At 45.0% G+C, this 16,790-nt stretch overlaps 1 protein-coding gene across 1 annotated transcript in view; it reads left to right on the top strand.

Moving 5' to 3' along the window:
* Window positions 1–12,821, top strand: part of LOC121584104 (glutamate receptor ionotropic, NMDA 2C-like) — a 75,948-nt gene extending 63,127 nt beyond the window's left edge. Inside the window, exons 14-17 of the mRNA XM_041899971.2 lie at window positions 1,432–1,592; window positions 1,895–2,082; window positions 8,937–9,169; window positions 11,026–12,821. Coding sequence (XP_041755905.1) covers window positions 1,432–1,592; window positions 1,895–2,082; window positions 8,937–9,169; window positions 11,026–12,651 — 2,208 coding nt within the window. The 3' untranslated portion in view covers window positions 12,652–12,821. The remainder of the gene's footprint in view (window positions 1–1,431; window positions 1,593–1,894; window positions 2,083–8,936; window positions 9,170–11,025) is intronic.
* The last annotated feature ends 3,969 nt before the right edge of the window (window positions 12,822–16,790 follow it).

Below are 16,790 nucleotides of genomic sequence, written 5' to 3'. Positions count from 1 at the left end.
ATTTTCCCATTTGTACTTTAACTATTTGCACATTGTTACAACACTGTATATATGCATAATATGACATTTGAAATGTCTTTATTATTTTGGAACTTCTGAGTGTAATGTTTACTGTTTATTGTAATGTTTAATATGTTTACTATCTACTTCACTTGCTTTGGCAATGTTAACATATGTTTCCCATGCCAATAAAGCCCTTGATTTGAATTGAATTGAATTGATATAGAGAGAGAGACAGAGAGACAGATAAACAGAGAGAGGTATACAGAGAGAGAGAAAAACAGATAAAGAGAGAGAGCGAGAGATACAGAGAGAGAGAGACACACAGAGAGAGAGAAACAGATAAACAGACAGAGAGATAGATACAGAGAGAGAGACAGAGAACGAGAGAGAGAGAGAGAGAGAGAGAGAGAGAGAGAGAGAGAGAGAGAGAGAGAGAGAGAGAGAGAGAGAGAGAGAGAGAGAGAGAGAGAGAGAGAGAGAGAGAGAGAGAGAGAGAGAGAGAGAGAGAGAGAGAGAGAGAGAGAGAGAGAGAGCGAGAGAGAGAGAGACAGGGCCTCAGGGGAGGTATAGAGACAATGTTATATTCTTGTCAGACAGTGAACACAACTGTTTTTTCCAGGCTGCTTATAAGCAGCCTGGCCCTCAGTGATGCATGGCTGTATTAATTAACCACTGGTTTTACTTATGCAGATAGACCTGTCTGTACCACCGTAAACAATGCTGATGGGTTGATATGGCCAATAACAATATATTAATAAACTCCTTCCTACACACACTCAAGTTCATGCAGGCACACACACACACACACACAAGCACTCACACACACGCACGCACTCGCACGCACGCGTGCATGCACATACACACACACACACACACACACTTATATAGGATGTTACCTTAGAGAGGTCCATCCATCTACACTCTGAAGGTCTAACAGAGAGTACTAGAGCGTTGTTATTTACACTTTAATTGAGTTTTATGAGTGTCTGCGTTCTGTGTGGTTCTTTCAAAGGTTTCATCCACCCTGCACTCTGAATCCTTTCAACTCTGAACTGACTGGGCCAAACGACCCTGAGTTGAACTACTAGACTGAACTTGATCTATGGCTACTGAATTGACTTAAATAGAATGGGCCTTGAATGATATCAAATGTAATCAAATTGAAAAGGGTAGAATGGCGTTCAATCGAATGAAAGTGAATTGAGTGGAACTATATTTAATTTAATCAGTTTGAAATGAATAGATCTCATTGAGCTGAATCTCCTCCTCTCCTCTCCTCTCCTCTCCTCTCCTCTCCTCTCCTCTCCTCTCCTCTCCTCTCCCCTCCTCTCCTCTCCTCTCCTCTCCTCTCCTCTCCTCTCCTCTCCTCTCCTCTCCTCTCCTCTCCTCTCCTCTCCTCTCCTCTCCTCTCCTCTCCTCTCCTCACAGTTCCAGAAGCCTCAGGAGCACTACCCTCCATTCCGGTTTGGGACGGTCCCTAACGGCAGCACAGAGAGGAACATCAGGAGTAACTACCCTGACATGCATGCACACATGGTCAAATACAACCAGAAAGGAGTGGAGGATGCCCTCAACAGCCTCAAGACAGCGTAAGAACGCACTGCCCTTAATCCTTACCTCTTCTCCAGCTCTCAACCCCTAACCCCTAACCCCCAGTCCAATACCCTCAGAATACATTACCATCTATGAACCCCATAGTATGATCCAGGCCTAAAAATGTATGCACGCATGACTGTAAGTCACTTTGGATAAAAGCATCTGCTAAATGGCATATTATTATTGTTATTATTATTTACTGGGAGGAGTTCCATTTGGTTTATTAAAACTTCCTGAAATAATCTGGAGATTTATGACATCACGACACATTCTGATTCTTCTCCATCTCATCCAGGAAGCTGGATGCTTTTATCTATGATGCTGCAGTGTTGAACTACATGGCAGGGAAGGATGAGGGCTGTAAGCTTGTGACTATTGGCTCTGGGAAGGTGTTCGCTACAACAGGCTATGGTATCGCCCTGCAGAAAGACTCCAGATGGAAACGACCCATTGACCTGGCCTTACTGCAGTTCCTGGGAGACGGTGGGTCATGCACGTACGCACACACACACGCACACACACACACGCAAACGCATGCACACACACACACACATACACACACACACACACACACACACAATGGTAACCCCAATTTGAGAACTCTGTTTATTAAGTTTTACACACACACAGACAAGACAAAGCAATATAAATAATATACTCAACTAGACAAAAGTACAAATAATACATATATAAAATAAAAAAAATAAAAAAATAATAAAAAATAATAATAATAATAATAATAACTTTAAAGATACCATACTTTAGACAAGTTAAACACACCAGGCAGAAGGCTACAAAAGGTTAAAGGGCAATCTATAGTATAGGGACAGAGCAAACACCTCACCATTGTTCCTGTAAACAGTTAAGGGATGGGGTGGAGAAATGCAACCACTCACAGACAGTCAAGGCCACAGACCAATCATCCACTGGACCAAAAATAAAAAGTTACAATGCTTTAAAATAAAAAATGAATATTGATAATTTTATGTAGGCGTGAACAGAATTAAAAAATAAAAATAACTGGGAAAAACAAGCTCACACCTTAGTCTCTGCCCGGGCGAGATGAACAAGGCATCCGCAGGTCACAATCAATAAGCACATCAACCTTAATGCCCCCCACCCCCACCCCAGAAAAAAAACACAGAGAAATGCTCATCCAACCCCTAAGTCACAGGGGGTCAAATACAGACTTATTTTGGTTTTAATAGGAATGCTATCCGAGGATGGACTGTTTAAAGTAAGACCGGAATGGAGCCCAAGCCTCATTAAACAGTTTGGGGTTCCCACGTGAATTGAATTTAATTTTTTCTAGTTTCAGAGAGCACAACACATCTCTCACCCAATATTTATAAGATGGGGGAGCTGCCATCTTCCAGTTCTGTAGTATTAGCCGTCTAGCTAAAAGAGTTGTATAAGCAACAGTGTCCGACTGGATTCTTGACAGGGGGTGCTTATGGGCAGTACTCCAAAAAGGGCTGTAAGGGGAGAGGGATCTATAACAGTGTTATATATATCAGAGAAACATTTAAATATTAATTCCCAGAAACCTGACAGTTTATGACAGCCCCAGAACATATGCAACAGTGTGGCCGGTTCAATTTTACATCTGACACAGGTAGGATCAAAATCAGAGAATATTCTTCCAAGTCTGGCCCCAGACCAGTGGATACGGTGAACCACCTTGAATTGAATGAGGCTGTGTCTAGTGCTAAAAGAGGACGAATGCACCCTGCGCAGCACAGATTCCCAGGTGTCTTCCCCAAGTTCCTCCCCCAAATCCTTTTCCCATCGAGTCTTTAAAGGCACCAAAGAAGGGTTCTGTAAGTCATGAATGATTGTATATACATCTGAAATTGCGCCCCTAGGAAGCTTGTTCAGCTCCAGGATGCTCTCTATAGCTGTATTCACAGGCCTATGGGGAAATTCAGGTGTGTTAGCTCTGACAAAGTTCCTAGTCTGGAGATAGCGGAAAAAGTGGGATTGGGGGAGGTTGAACCTTTCCTGTAGCTGAGCAAAAGAGGCAAATGTATCATCAAAGAATAATTGGGCTAGTGAGGAGAGGCCTAGTGAGTGCCAGATGTCAAAAGCCCCATCATTCAAAGATGGAGGAAATAAAATGTTCTGATTGATTGGGCCTGATAGAGAAAAGCCTCGGAGGCCAAAGGCTAAGCGGAACTGATTCCAAATTTTAAGAGACTGCTTTACAATTGGGTTGACACACCTTTTGCCTAGGGACACTGGGAGAGACGAGCACAACACAGAAGAAAGTGCAGCAGGTTTACACGATTCAGACTCCATCTGGACCCAGATTGGTCTAGGGCCAGTAGGATCAGTCTGCAGCCAGTACAGAAGGGCTCTGAAATTTGCAGCCCAATAGTATGTCTGAAAATTTGGTAGAGCTAAACCCCCAATGACTTAGGCTTCTGTAAATGTTTTCTACCAATCCGTGGTACCTTGCCATCCCAAATAAAATGCATGAATGTTTGATCCAGTGAAATAAAAAAAGATTTTGGAATAAAAATGGGTAGACATTGAAATAAATATAGAAATTTGGGCAACACACTCATTTTAATGACATTAATCCTTCCGATAAGAGAAAGAGGTAGCGCATTCCAAAAAGCAAAAGATTGTTTCAAACTGTCTGCTAGAGCAACCAAGTTTTCCTGAAACAGATTTGAATATTTCCTTGTCACTTTAACTCCCAAGTAGGTGAATTGATCCCGGACAATCCTAAACTGAGAGCTTGTAAAAGAGCACTTTAAAGCAGCCTTGTTTACAGGAAAAAGCTCACTCTTGCCTAGATTCAGCTTGTACCCTGAGATTGATCCAAACCTTTTAAGAACAGATAAGGCGCGTGGCAATGAGGTATCAGGGTTAGAGATAAACAAAAGGAGGTCATCCGCATATAGCGAGACTTTCTGCTCTGAGCCCGTCTGGATTATTCCTTGAATGGCATCATTAGAGCGTAATGCAATGGCGAGAGGTTCGATTGCCAAAGCAAACAACAAGGGGGGAGAGTGGACAGCCCTGTCTGGATCCGCGGTGCAAGGGAAAATAGTCAGAGGACAAGTTGTTAGTCCGTACCGAAGCCATGGGGGAAAAAATAAAGAATCTTTATCCACGCAATGAATTTGGGGCCAAAGCCAAATCTATAAAGGGTGGCTGTTAGGTAATCCCACTCAACGCGGTCAAACGCTTTTTCTGCATCAAGTGAGACCACCACCTCCTGGTCCTCCGACGCAGGGGAGTACAGTATATTCATAAGGCGCCTAATATTGAAAAATAAATGCCTATTTCTCACAAAGCCAGTCTGGTCAGAGTGTATTACTTGATGCAGCGAGCCTTCCATACGGATGGCTAAAAGCTTGGCTAGGATTTTGTAATCACAGTTTAAAAGCGAGATTGGGCGAAAGGATCCACATTCCAGAGGGTCTTTGTTTTTCTTTAATAGTAATGAAATTGAAGCTTGATAAAGACTAGGCGGTAGCTTTGAGGTATTAAGGCACTCTGCAAATAGTCGAGACAAGAACGGGCAAAGCAGACCAGAAAACGTCCTGTAAAATTCGGGTTGGAAAACCATCCGGACCCGGTGATTTACCTCTTTTCATTGCGGACACTGCTGTTGCAATCTCCTCAGGTGTAAATTCTTCTTCTAGATAGTCATGGGTGTCTGTATCAATTGAAGGCATATTCAGGCCATTAAAGAAGGAATCAATCAGCAAAGGGTCTTGAGGGGATTCAGAGGTGTATAGCGCAGAATAAAATTGTTTGAATTGATCATTGATCTCTTTATGTATAACTGTGGTGGCACCAGACGGGGTCCTTATTTGTGGGATTAAACGTGAGGCCTCAGATTTACGGATCTGATGTGCAAGGAGTTTACTGGCCTTGTCGCCTTGTTCATACACTCTGTACCGAGCTCGCAAGAGTAGCTGTTCAGCTTGCCTGGTAGAAAGCTCATCAAATTCAGATTGGAGTAGTTGGCGCTCTTTATGCAGATCAGAGGAAGGAACCGTGGCATACTTCTCATCCAATGTGGCTATGGATTCGCTCAGGTCCCGAAGTCGCTGAGAGCGAACTCTGTTTTGGTTGGCTGTATAAGAAATAATTTGGCCACGTAGGTATGCTTTGAGAGACTCCCATATGGTAGAGCAGGACATACCTGGTGTTGAATTAGTTTCTAGGAATAAGGTGATTTCAGAAGAAATGAAATTGACAAACTCCTTATCTGAGAGTAAAATGGGGTTAAGACGCCATTGATAACACATAGGAGGTCGCTGGGGAAACTCTAGTTCAAGCACTAATGGTGAATGGTCCGAAATAACAATACTCTTGTAAGTACACTGCCGAAGGTTAGGCAAAAGTTTTTTGTCCAAAAAGAAGTAATCAATCCGGGAGTATGTTTGATGAACATGAGAATAAAAGGAATACTGTCTATCTGTAGGATGTAGGAAACGCCAGGCCTCAAACATGGCATATTTCTGAAGAAAGGCTTGAATAAGTAGGGCACATTTAGATGGGCCTGTAGTTGTTCGTGAGGACTTGTCAAGAACTGGGGACATTTTGCAGTTGAAATCCCCCCTAAAATCAATAAATGAGAATCTAAATTGGGTATAGCAGACAAAAAGGAAGAAATGAAACTTGTGTCATCCCAATTGGGAGCATAAACACTAGCCAAAACAAGAGGGGTAGAAAACAGTTTACCGGTTACTATGACGTATCGTCCCTTAGGATCAGCGATAACCTCAGAAGCTACAAAGGGAGTGACTTTATCAACCAAAATGGCAGCCCCTCTTGATTTACTATGAAAGTTAGAGTGGAACACTTGACCAACCCAGTCCCTACGCATCCTAAAGTGCTCACCAGTCCTCAAGTGAGTCTCTTGTAGAAATGCAACATTTGCATTCAAACCCTTTAAGTGTGTCAACACCCTCTTACGTTTCACTGGGTTATTAACCCCTTTGGTGTTCCACGAAATGTATTTGATCGCATTGTTTCGGCCCCTCTGGGCATTCCCGTTATACAACCCCGTCATTAGAGCATAGAATGGAAAAGCAATGAGCGCCCAGAAACCCCAGAATAACTTGTCTCAGAGTAATAATGTACGGTGGTAGATGTTGAGAAAAAGTACCGAAAAAAAAACAAAAAAGACAGAATGACAACATTAGAACTGAACAATTCAACCCCTCCCCCCACCCCCTCCCCCATCCCAGACAGTACCTCCCCAAACGAGGTACAAGCCTAAATAGAGCATGTTCTCTTCGCACAGTATGTCTGTGAGAGTGCGGTCTTAAACCTAAACCCACAGTCCCGCTCTTTAAAGTCGTGTTTTGTTAGTGGATCAAACAGCAAAAAGAGATAATCATTTTTAAATAAAAGAAATTAAGGTGAATCCCTTGTGCAGACGAAATTACAAAAGCACCACTTGTAGATGTATATAATTATAATTATATTCCCAGTCTTATAACAGGCATTTGAGAGAGAAAATAAAGAAAATAAATAGAATGTGTAACGGCTCTCAGCCGAAAACCTAATTTGAAGTAAGGAAATCGTAGTAAGACAATCAAAAAAGATAATAATTATTATTATTATAATAGTTGTCTAGTTGAATGCTGAGACAACTTACAACCAAGACCAAAAAAACTACGTGTGCGCAACGTTTAACGCTTGCTGGGCATAAATGACGCTCTGAGCCTTAAAATTTAAGTGAAGACCCCCAAAAAAACGTGTCGCCTCGGGAAGCATTTACTGTTTACTGGGTCAATGCAAACGGATGCAGTAAGCAAATAACCAAGAATATTTTGAGTCACTGAGACACTATGTAAACAAACTGAATAGGTGAGCAAGACAGCCTAGAAAACACAGGAGTATAGTAAAACCGCAATACAATGAGATTAAAATGACTGAATGCTTGTAAGGCAAGCACACTAGATGATCAAAACATTAGATCACATCAAATAAGCCTGAATGGGTACGCCAACCCCCCAACTATACAAAATTAGCATGTTGTAGCTAAACATAGTTGTACCACAGGTGGGTTACTTACTATCCACAGTTCGCTAGCAATGCTGAACTATGAGCAAGTTCAAGACTTCTTGATGTGACGTTGAATGTGAGAGAGAGCCTCATCCGGAGATTCAAATGTGTAGTCTTTACCATCATGAGATAGCCATAAACGGGCCGGGAATCGCAGTCCATACTTCACACCTGGATGGTCCCGAAGTAGTCGTTTGGCCTGTCCGAAAGCTGCGCGCTGCCTGGAAACAGTGGGGGAGTAGTCCTGGTAGATGGAGAAGCTCTGTCCTTGAAAGCTCAGAGTGGTATTGCGGGCTCGTCGGAGAATCTCCATCTTCTCATGGAAAAAGTGCACTCGAAGAATTATGTCACGGGGCCTCTCCCCATCCCGGGGCTTTGGGCGCAGCGACCGGTGGGCACGATCAATCAGGGGCTTTTCATCCAAGGCTAGAACATCCTTCAGCAGCCCAGAAACGAAATCCGTGGGCGCGAGGCATTTCCGCTGACTCTGGGACTGATACCAGTCTCAGGTTATTGCGGCGAGAGAATCCCTCCAAACTTACACAGCTCTCCTTCACCTTTTTCAAGTCCGCAGCTAGGCGTTTCACGTCAGCCTCCAGGGATGTAGTTAAGTCGGAGACATTTGTAGCGAAGGTCTCCAGTGCTGCAATCGTTGTAGTGTGCGACTCCATTGTTGTTTTGAGTGATGCGATTGCCGGCACCGTCTCGTTCCGCAGGATGGTTAGATCTGCTTTTAAAGTATCAGAAACCTCCTTTATTCGGGCCTCAATCGTAGCAACCACCTCCGTTTTCATTTCAACTATCTCAGAGCGTAGTAGTTTGATGGCCTCGAGAATGTTCACTTCAGCGCCGCCAGGCTAGCCGCCCCTCCGGGTAGAGTATCAGTCCCCGGGTCGTCAGGCTCAGGGGAGGGCGGTGATGAGAGTGTGTCTTGTAGGCCGGGTTTTCTCAAAGTCATGTTTTTGGCCTTATGTTTCGTCGACATGCTGATATTTGGAAGTAAAGTAGTCTTGGTTTTTACGGAAGGGATCACCAAAATAATATATGAAAATAAATACGGTTTTGCTGCAAAATTCACATAAATTTTAAAAATACCACGGGAGCAAACGGAAAACACGTCAGTCGCACATGGCGTCCCTCCAATTCCCCGGTAACCCCAATTTGTAAATCATAAATCACTTATTCCTCAGTAGCTTAATTTGAAAGAAACCCCATGCACCTGAATCTGACTGTGGTAATTCACTGGTGAGTCACTCCTCAAGGTGATTCTGACCGTGTCCCTCTCCTCTCCTCTCTCCCAGGTGACACCCAGCGCTTGGAGACAGTCTGGCTGTCAGGCATCTGTCAGAATGAGAAGAACGAGGTGATGAGTAGCAAGCTGGACATAGACAACATGGCTGGGGTCTTCTACATGTTGCTGGTGGCCATGGGGCTCAGTCTGCTGGTGTTCGCCTGGGAACATCTACTCTACTGGAAACTACGCAAGGAACTAGACAAGTCTCCTAGGATGGACTTCCTGCTCGCTATCAGCAGGGTGAGAGAGAGAGAGAGAGAGAGAGAGAGAGAGAGAGAGAGAGAGAGAGAGAGAGAGAGAGAGAGAGAGAGAGAGAGAGAGAGAGAGAGAGAGAGAGAGAGAGAGAGAGAGAGAGAGAGAGAGAGAGAGAGAGACAGAGAAAGAGTAGAGAGAGATAGTAGAGAGAGAGAGAGTAGAGAGAGATAGTAGAGAGAGAGAGAGAGAGAGAGAGAGAGAGAGAGAGAGAGAGAGAGAGAGAGAGAGAGAGAGAGAGAGAGAGAGAGAGAGAGAGAGAGAGAGAGAGAGAGAAAGACAGAGACAGAGAGAGAGAGAGAGAGAGTAGAGAGAGAGAGAGAGAGAGAGAGAGAGAGAGAGAGAGAGAGAGAGAGAGAGAGAGAGAGAGAGAGAGAGAGAGAGAGAGAGAGAGAGAAAAAGACAGAGACACAGAGAGAGAGAGAGAGAGGGAGAGAGAGAGAGAGAGAGAGAGAGAGAGAGAGAGAGAGAGAGAGCGAGAGAGAGAGAGAGAGAGAGAGAAAAAGACAGAGACAGAGAGAGAGAAGAGAGAGAGAAAGACAGAGACGGAGATGGAGACGGAGAGAGAAGAGAGAGAGATATAGAGAGAGAGAGAGAGAGAGAGAGAGAGAGAGAGAGAGAGAGAGAGAGAGAGAGAGAGAGAGAGAGAGAGAGAGAGAGATAGAAAGAAAGACAGAGAGAGAGAGAGAGAGAGAAGAGAGAGAGAGAGAAGAGAGATATAGAGAGAGAGAGAGAGAGAGAGAGAGAGAGAGAGAGAGAGAGAGAGAGAGAGAGAGAGAGAGAGAGAGAGAGAGACAGAGAAAGAGTAGAGAGAGATAGAACAAAAGCTGTATAAGAGTTAATGATGTGTGGTGAATGAATAACACCTGATATGAGCTCTTATTGCTGTTTACCCCGACTATAATTCCTATGACTACATTATAATCTGCACAACAATAGTTTTAATGAGCACAAACCATGATTTTAATTCCAGTGTTAATCAACAACCAATCTATGTAATGATAGCGTAGCTGTTGGAGAGGCAGGAGGGGTGAAGGAATATGAAAAACATTACCAGCCTAAAGTCTATGGACTCAACTCAATTCATCAAATCATATTGTATTTCACATGCGCCGAGTACAACAGGTGTATACTTTACAGGTAACACAATAAATAACAATAACGAGGCTATATACAAGGAGTACCGGTACCGAGTCAATGTGCAGGGGTATGAGGTAGTTGAGGTAATATGTACATGTAGGTAGGGATAACAGTGACTAGGCAATCTCACGAAAAGTGTGTGTGTATGTGTGTGTGTGCACGCTCTGCTAACATTGTGTAATTGCAGCATTGTGCCTGTATCAGGGTTTATCAGATTAGCAGCTAAATTACTATCTGATAATTAATCCCTACGGTGGCCCCTGAGGGCCAAATTAAATTTGGCTTTGTCAGTTTTTCAGTCGACTGTGAACGGTGCAGTCAGGGGACTCAGTTCTCTGTTTGCCCATGCAGTTTGAGACTATTTGCTCAGCAAATGTGTGTGTGTGTTCAGTGTGTGTGTGTGTGTGTGTGTGTGTGTCTGTGTGTCTGTGTGTGCAAAATGGCAAAGTCTGTTGAATCAAATTACTTTCTTTGTGAGGTGTAACTTTTGAGCTAGATCTCTCTACAGGGCTTCTACTGAATGTTAAGTAACTAGACCATTTATTCTCTCTCCCTCCCTCTCCTTTCTCTCTTTATCTCTCTCTCGCTCTCACTGTCTCTCTCTTTGCTCTCTTCCTCTCTCCCTCTCTTTTCTCTCTCCCTCTCCATCTCTCCGTTCCTCTACTTTTCCTCTGTCCCCTCCATCCCTCTCTTCCATCTCCCAGGGTATCTATAGTTGCTTCAACGGGGTGGAGGAACCAGACCTCCCTAACCTGGCTAACCCAGACCTGACAGCTAACTATGCCCAGGCTAACATGCTCAAGATGCTACGCACTGCTAAGGACCTGGTCAACTCCGCCCAAGTCGAGACCTCACTGGACCACGCCACCAAGACCATAGAACACTGGGGTCGCCATGGCGGCAGCCTGCCAGTCCACATTCCGCAGCAGCTCACCACCGAAACAGTCCCGGGAGGGTTCGCTTATGTCACAGAGAATACACACCCGCCCCCCGAGCGCCCCCTCAGCCCACAATACTGCACGCTGGGTGTAGTGACATCTGTGAACCAGCAGAGGGGACTGGCGAGACCAACACCTCTACGATACACGCTCCCGGCTCGTACTTCCTCTCTCTACGACAGACCACTTCCTGTTTCTAGTCTCATTTGCCCTCACCTTGACCTGGCTGGGGGGGACCCCCTCTCTTCCTACCCTCACCCCTCCACAGGTAGGCTCTATGTGGACCCCCAACACCTTTCCCACCCCCGCTCTCCCTTCATCCCCTATAGTGAACTCCAGCTCCCAGACATCTACCTCTCCTCTCACCCCCCCTCTGCTGTCTCCCATCCCCCCCACACAGAGCCCTCCAGGAGGAAGAGGAGGAGCAAGAGCCTCCTCTCAGGGGAGTCAGGAGGAGGAGGAGGACAGAGGAGGAAGCGCAGGGAGGGGAAGACGGTGTGCCTGGCTGAACTCCGGGCCAACCACCTCCAGGAGAACCATGTCTCGCCCCATACACCTGACTCCCTGTACCCAGGAGCGGTGCTCTGTCCTGGGGAAGAGGGCTGCGGTGGCTCCTGGCCTCTTCCTCTGGAGGAGCTGGTTCTAGCAGGCAGACGGCGTTTCCAACGACGGCCATCTTTCCTTCGAGCCACCTGGGGCAGCGAGCGGATTCGCCAGCCAGACGATACTCCGCCTACATCCCTCGATAGCCAATCACATTCTGCTTTACCAGACCTATTCCCCTGCGTCATGGCCGACCAAGAAACTCCCACTAAACTCTACAACCCCCCCCCGCTCCGGAACAACCTATTTTATCCTGCCGCCTCACCCCGCCAGCATGCCTATCTTCATATAAGGCAGGACCAGAGGAAAGGAAACTCACGTAAGAAGCTGCGGCACTCACACTCCACCCACCTGCCCACCTACAGGGAGGCCGTACTGGGGGGCCAGGGAGGGGGAGGTGGGGTAGGCCTGGGGGTGGTCCGGAAAGCCACCAGCCTGCTCAGCAGACAGTACAACCACTATCTAACCTCCTACCCTGGGCTGCCTCTCTACCACGGCCCCCTCAACCTCCAGGCCCATTCCCAGGCATCCAGCAACCACCCCAGCCCCGGTGCCTACCGTAGCCCCAGCCCAGTGTGCCAGCTCCTGGCCTGTGGAGGGGGCTGTCGAGACCAGAGGGGGTTGTTGTACCAGGACAGTCTGTATGGAGCCTATGGAGCCTACCGAGGGGCCCAGGATCCGGGCTTAGAGCCCCAGAGAGGAGAGGGCTCAGTAAGGTTGAGGTCTGAGGACAGACCCTGTGTGACCCGGCCCTGGGGAAAAGTCTCTAGTCTGGAATCAGAGGTCTGAGAGAGACAGACAAAAACTACAGACTTTACAGACTGGAATGTATACTGTAGAATATACGGTTGGACTTCCACATTGAAGATTTGTGATCCACAGTGACCGTTTCGGAGGAGGGTGGGTTACGGAGGATTGTGGTCCTCTGTAGCTCAATTGGTAGAGCATGGTGCTTGTAATGCCAGGGTAGTGGGTTCGATCCCCGGACCACCCATATGTAAAAATGTATGTGCACATGACTGTAAGTCGCTTTGGATAAATGCGTCTGCTAAATGGCATATTATTATTATTATATTATATTATATTATTATACGTCTCATACACAGAAACTCCGGGGCTCCCGAGTGGCGCAGCGGTCTAAGGCACTGCATCTCAGTGCTTGAGGCGTCACTACAGACCCCCTGGTTCGATTCCAGGCTGTATCACAACCGGCTGTGATTGGGAGTCCCATAGGGAGGCGCACAATTGGCCCAGCGTCGTCCGGGTTTGACCGGTGTAGGCCATCATTGTAAATAAGAATTTGTTCTTAACTGACTTGCCTAGTTAAAAAAAAAAAAACAGGTACAAGAAGGATATGTACAGTAAAGGAGGGAAGCTGAGGGTTAGAATGGACTTGATAGGTAGAACAGTTGAACTTACTTCTTCCTTATTGAAGAGATAAAGTAGAGTGTTTGACTGAATGTTAAGCGGACATTTTGGAAAAAAGCATGCAACTGAAAGGATGTGTAGTGGAGCTGACCGTACTGCAGCTAACTCAGCCTAGCACAGTGACATCCCCTTTCCCAAACAGCATGCTACACAAAGAGTACGTAATGCAAACAAATAGAGAAGATAGTAAGGTGGTAAAATAGGTGTTTTGGAGAGGATGGGGTGGGAGGGTATGGAATGTTGATTTGGATGGAACGTTGATTTTTACTTGCTGCTTTGAAACATTATATTCCTGTGTTCTGTGCATTGCATAATGTAGCCACGATGTACAGAGTCCATAGTGTTGCTGTGCGGGACGGATGCGTCTCAGAGATGTCACATAGCCAAGAGAGCTGTGTGTGTGTGTGTGTGTGTGTGTGTGTGTGTGTGTGTGTGTGTGTGTGTGTGTGTGTGTGTGTGTGTGTGTGTGTGTGTGTGTGTGTGTGTGTGTGTGTGGAACATGTCTTCAGCTCTCCATCTAAGCAAAAAAGAATAATCCCACAACCATACACACTTAGAGATAACACATATCTTAGCTCCCTGTATCTGTTGACTGCTATGTACGAGGCCATGGCAACCAAGCTACTGCATGTCTATACATATGAGTACAATTAAAGTATCTGGAGAAGAATTGCAATAAAGATGCAATAAAAAGGTTTCTGTTGTAGAAGCATAAGAGAAGATCAGTCCATATGAACCCACTCTGTATATTGATGAGGAATACGGACAGCTAAGTGTGTGTGTCTACAGCTGTAGAAGTGATCCTAGCGCAGATGGTAATCCTGGACGCTGATCTACGGTCAGTTTTGTGTTCCACCGCCTTATGGTTAAGGTTAGTTTTTTAGGAAGGTAGGCTGATCCCAGATCTGTACCTACTCACATTGGATGAATGATACATTTACATAAACACACATTCTAATAGGGCTTCTCAACAGATGTATATTCTATATTCAAATATAGATAATATATAGTTAATTTACAGATAATATAGATAATATATAGATAATATACAGATAATATACAGATAATTTACAGATAATATACAGATAATATATAGATAAGATATAGATAATATATAAATAATATATAGATAATATACAGATAATATATAGATAATGTGGTATTGGTTGATTTAGTATTATATTCATGTATCAGTATAGATAGAATGGAGTTTTATAACCAATATCTCTTCAGGCACATATTTTAAGACTTTTATAATGGCAGGACTGACTGACAGATTTGGTGAGGCATTTACTATTGATATTATCTTTCTCTCTCTCTTTTTCTCAGTCCCTTCCTTTTCCCTCTCTCCTTCTCTCCTTCTCTCCTTCTCTCCTTCTCTATTTCTCCCTCCCTCCCTCCCTCCCTCCCTCCCTCCCTCCCTCCTCCCTCCCTCCTCCCTCCCTCCCTCCCTCCCTCCCTCCCTCCCTCCCTCCCTCCCTCCCTCCCTCCTCTCTCTGTATAATGATAGCTAGTTAAAGGAGGTAATTGAAAGCTATTCTAGTATCTGTATTACCTTCTTCCACATTGTAATTAATCACTAAGAACAATTAAAAGTCTTTTGGACGAAGGTGACCATGTCTCTCTCTTTCTCTCTCTCTCTGTGTGAATCTTTATTGCTCTGTCCCATGTTTAGAAACACAAGCATTTCGCTACACCCGAAATAACATCTGCTAAATATGTGGGGGGGGGCATGTGTGTGTGTGTGGGGGGGCATGTGTGCGTGTGTGTGTTCTCACATGCGGGATTGATATAGAGGCAGAGCTGTGTTGCCAGTTGATGAATGGTTCCATTGGTGCATATAAAAACATCTGTGGAGGACGCACACACAGTGTGTGAGAGACAGACAGAGGAGAGGAGGAGAGAGAGAAGAGGAGGAGAGAGAGAGGGGGATGAGAGAGAGAGGGGGATGAGACATATTTACCAGAAAATGGGGTGCCTGTGTCCAGATGAGAAGACGGGGGAGTCGGGAGCGAGGTGGGGAAGGAGGGGGAGGGGGAGGATGGGAGAGGGAGGAGGGGAAGACGTAGTAATTATTCACATTATCATGGACACTCACATAAACAGGTGAATGTCTCACAAAACCATATGACCTTGAAAAAGGATAAATCTCTCAGACCGTACACACACACACACACGAGGAGAATGGTGGTCTGAATAAATGTGCTCACGTGTCGTAAACTACCACAGATGCTCAGAGTCACCTTGAGAAAGAGAGGGCTGACAGGTGATGAAGAGGGGAAGATGAGGAAGAGAGGGAAGGAGAGGGGGAGAGAGGGGTGATGGTTGGCTAAGGAAGAGATATTATTGGAATATGAGAAAGGGGATGGTGGGAAAAAGAGAGGAGAGGAGAGGAGAGGAGCGGTTGGACAAAGAAGAGATATTAGGACATTGGGGATGTGATAAAAGAGGATAGGAGGAGGTATAAAGAGTAGAGCGAGAGTAGAGGTAATGGGAAGCATGATTTATTTCTAATAAAATATCAGTTAAAGATATCTATTGATTTGAACTGTATTACTCTAAGATATTATGTGTTTGATGTGCGACTCTTTTTTAACTAATTGTGTGTCACTCATGTCATTGCTGAGTCACTCTCTAGATCAGATGACATAATTGGTTTTGCCAGAAGGAGTGTTAATTACCTTGGCAATGCCAAGATTCCGGGCTCAGTGCCCACAATCATCACAACCATCACAGGAACCGAAATGCCTTCCGTGTCCTGAGGTAAAGATTCCAAGATTCTGATCCAATTCTGTTAATTGACCTAAATGGGCAGACGTGAGATCAAATGGTTTGAACAATAAACGTGCTTCACACTAGACAACAGTCATAAAGGTTGCTCTCTGGCTAGCCTCTGGTCTGATCTCAAAGAAACACAAAAACAACTGGCGAGCAGACTCACTGCAAACTCTGTCAGAGCCTGATTGAGGAAAACTGTAACCAACCAGTGAGTTAAGTAACATCCAACCCCACCTACTCATTGTCAAGCTGGTGAATTTGGGTGCCAACTCTCTACTGATCAAGTGGATCAATAGTTTCCTTGTGAACTGTACCCATCAAGTGAAGTTTAACTCCACTATCTTCACATCTAGAATGGGGGATATGGGAGCATACTTTCACCGATCCTGTACACGCTGTACACTAACGATTGCCAAGCCACAAATTCTTTAAATATGAAGATGACACTGCTGTCGTGGGTTTTCTCCACCCAGACCAAGCATCTCTTGAACGTTTTGACAGAGAAACTGCAAAATCCATTCAGTGGTGCACAGATAACTCTCTTGAAATAAACATAAGAACACAAAAGAGATGGAAATTGAATTTTAGAAGGACTAAAACTGCACTATTCCCTATGAAGTTCAATGGGGAATCAGTCGATAGAGTGACCATATATACAGTGCATTCGAAAAGTATTCAGACCCCTTCCCTTTTTCCACATGTTGTTGTTACAGCCTTCTTCT

Source organism: Coregonus clupeaformis, chromosome 1 (assembly GCF_020615455.1).
Source record: "Coregonus clupeaformis isolate EN_2021a chromosome 1, ASM2061545v1, whole genome shotgun sequence".
NCBI classification, from domain to species: Eukaryota; Metazoa; Chordata; class Actinopteri; order Salmoniformes; family Salmonidae; genus Coregonus; species Coregonus clupeaformis.
Note: the sequence above shows the minus strand (reverse complement) of the source record. Positions and strands in the feature narration are given on the sequence as shown.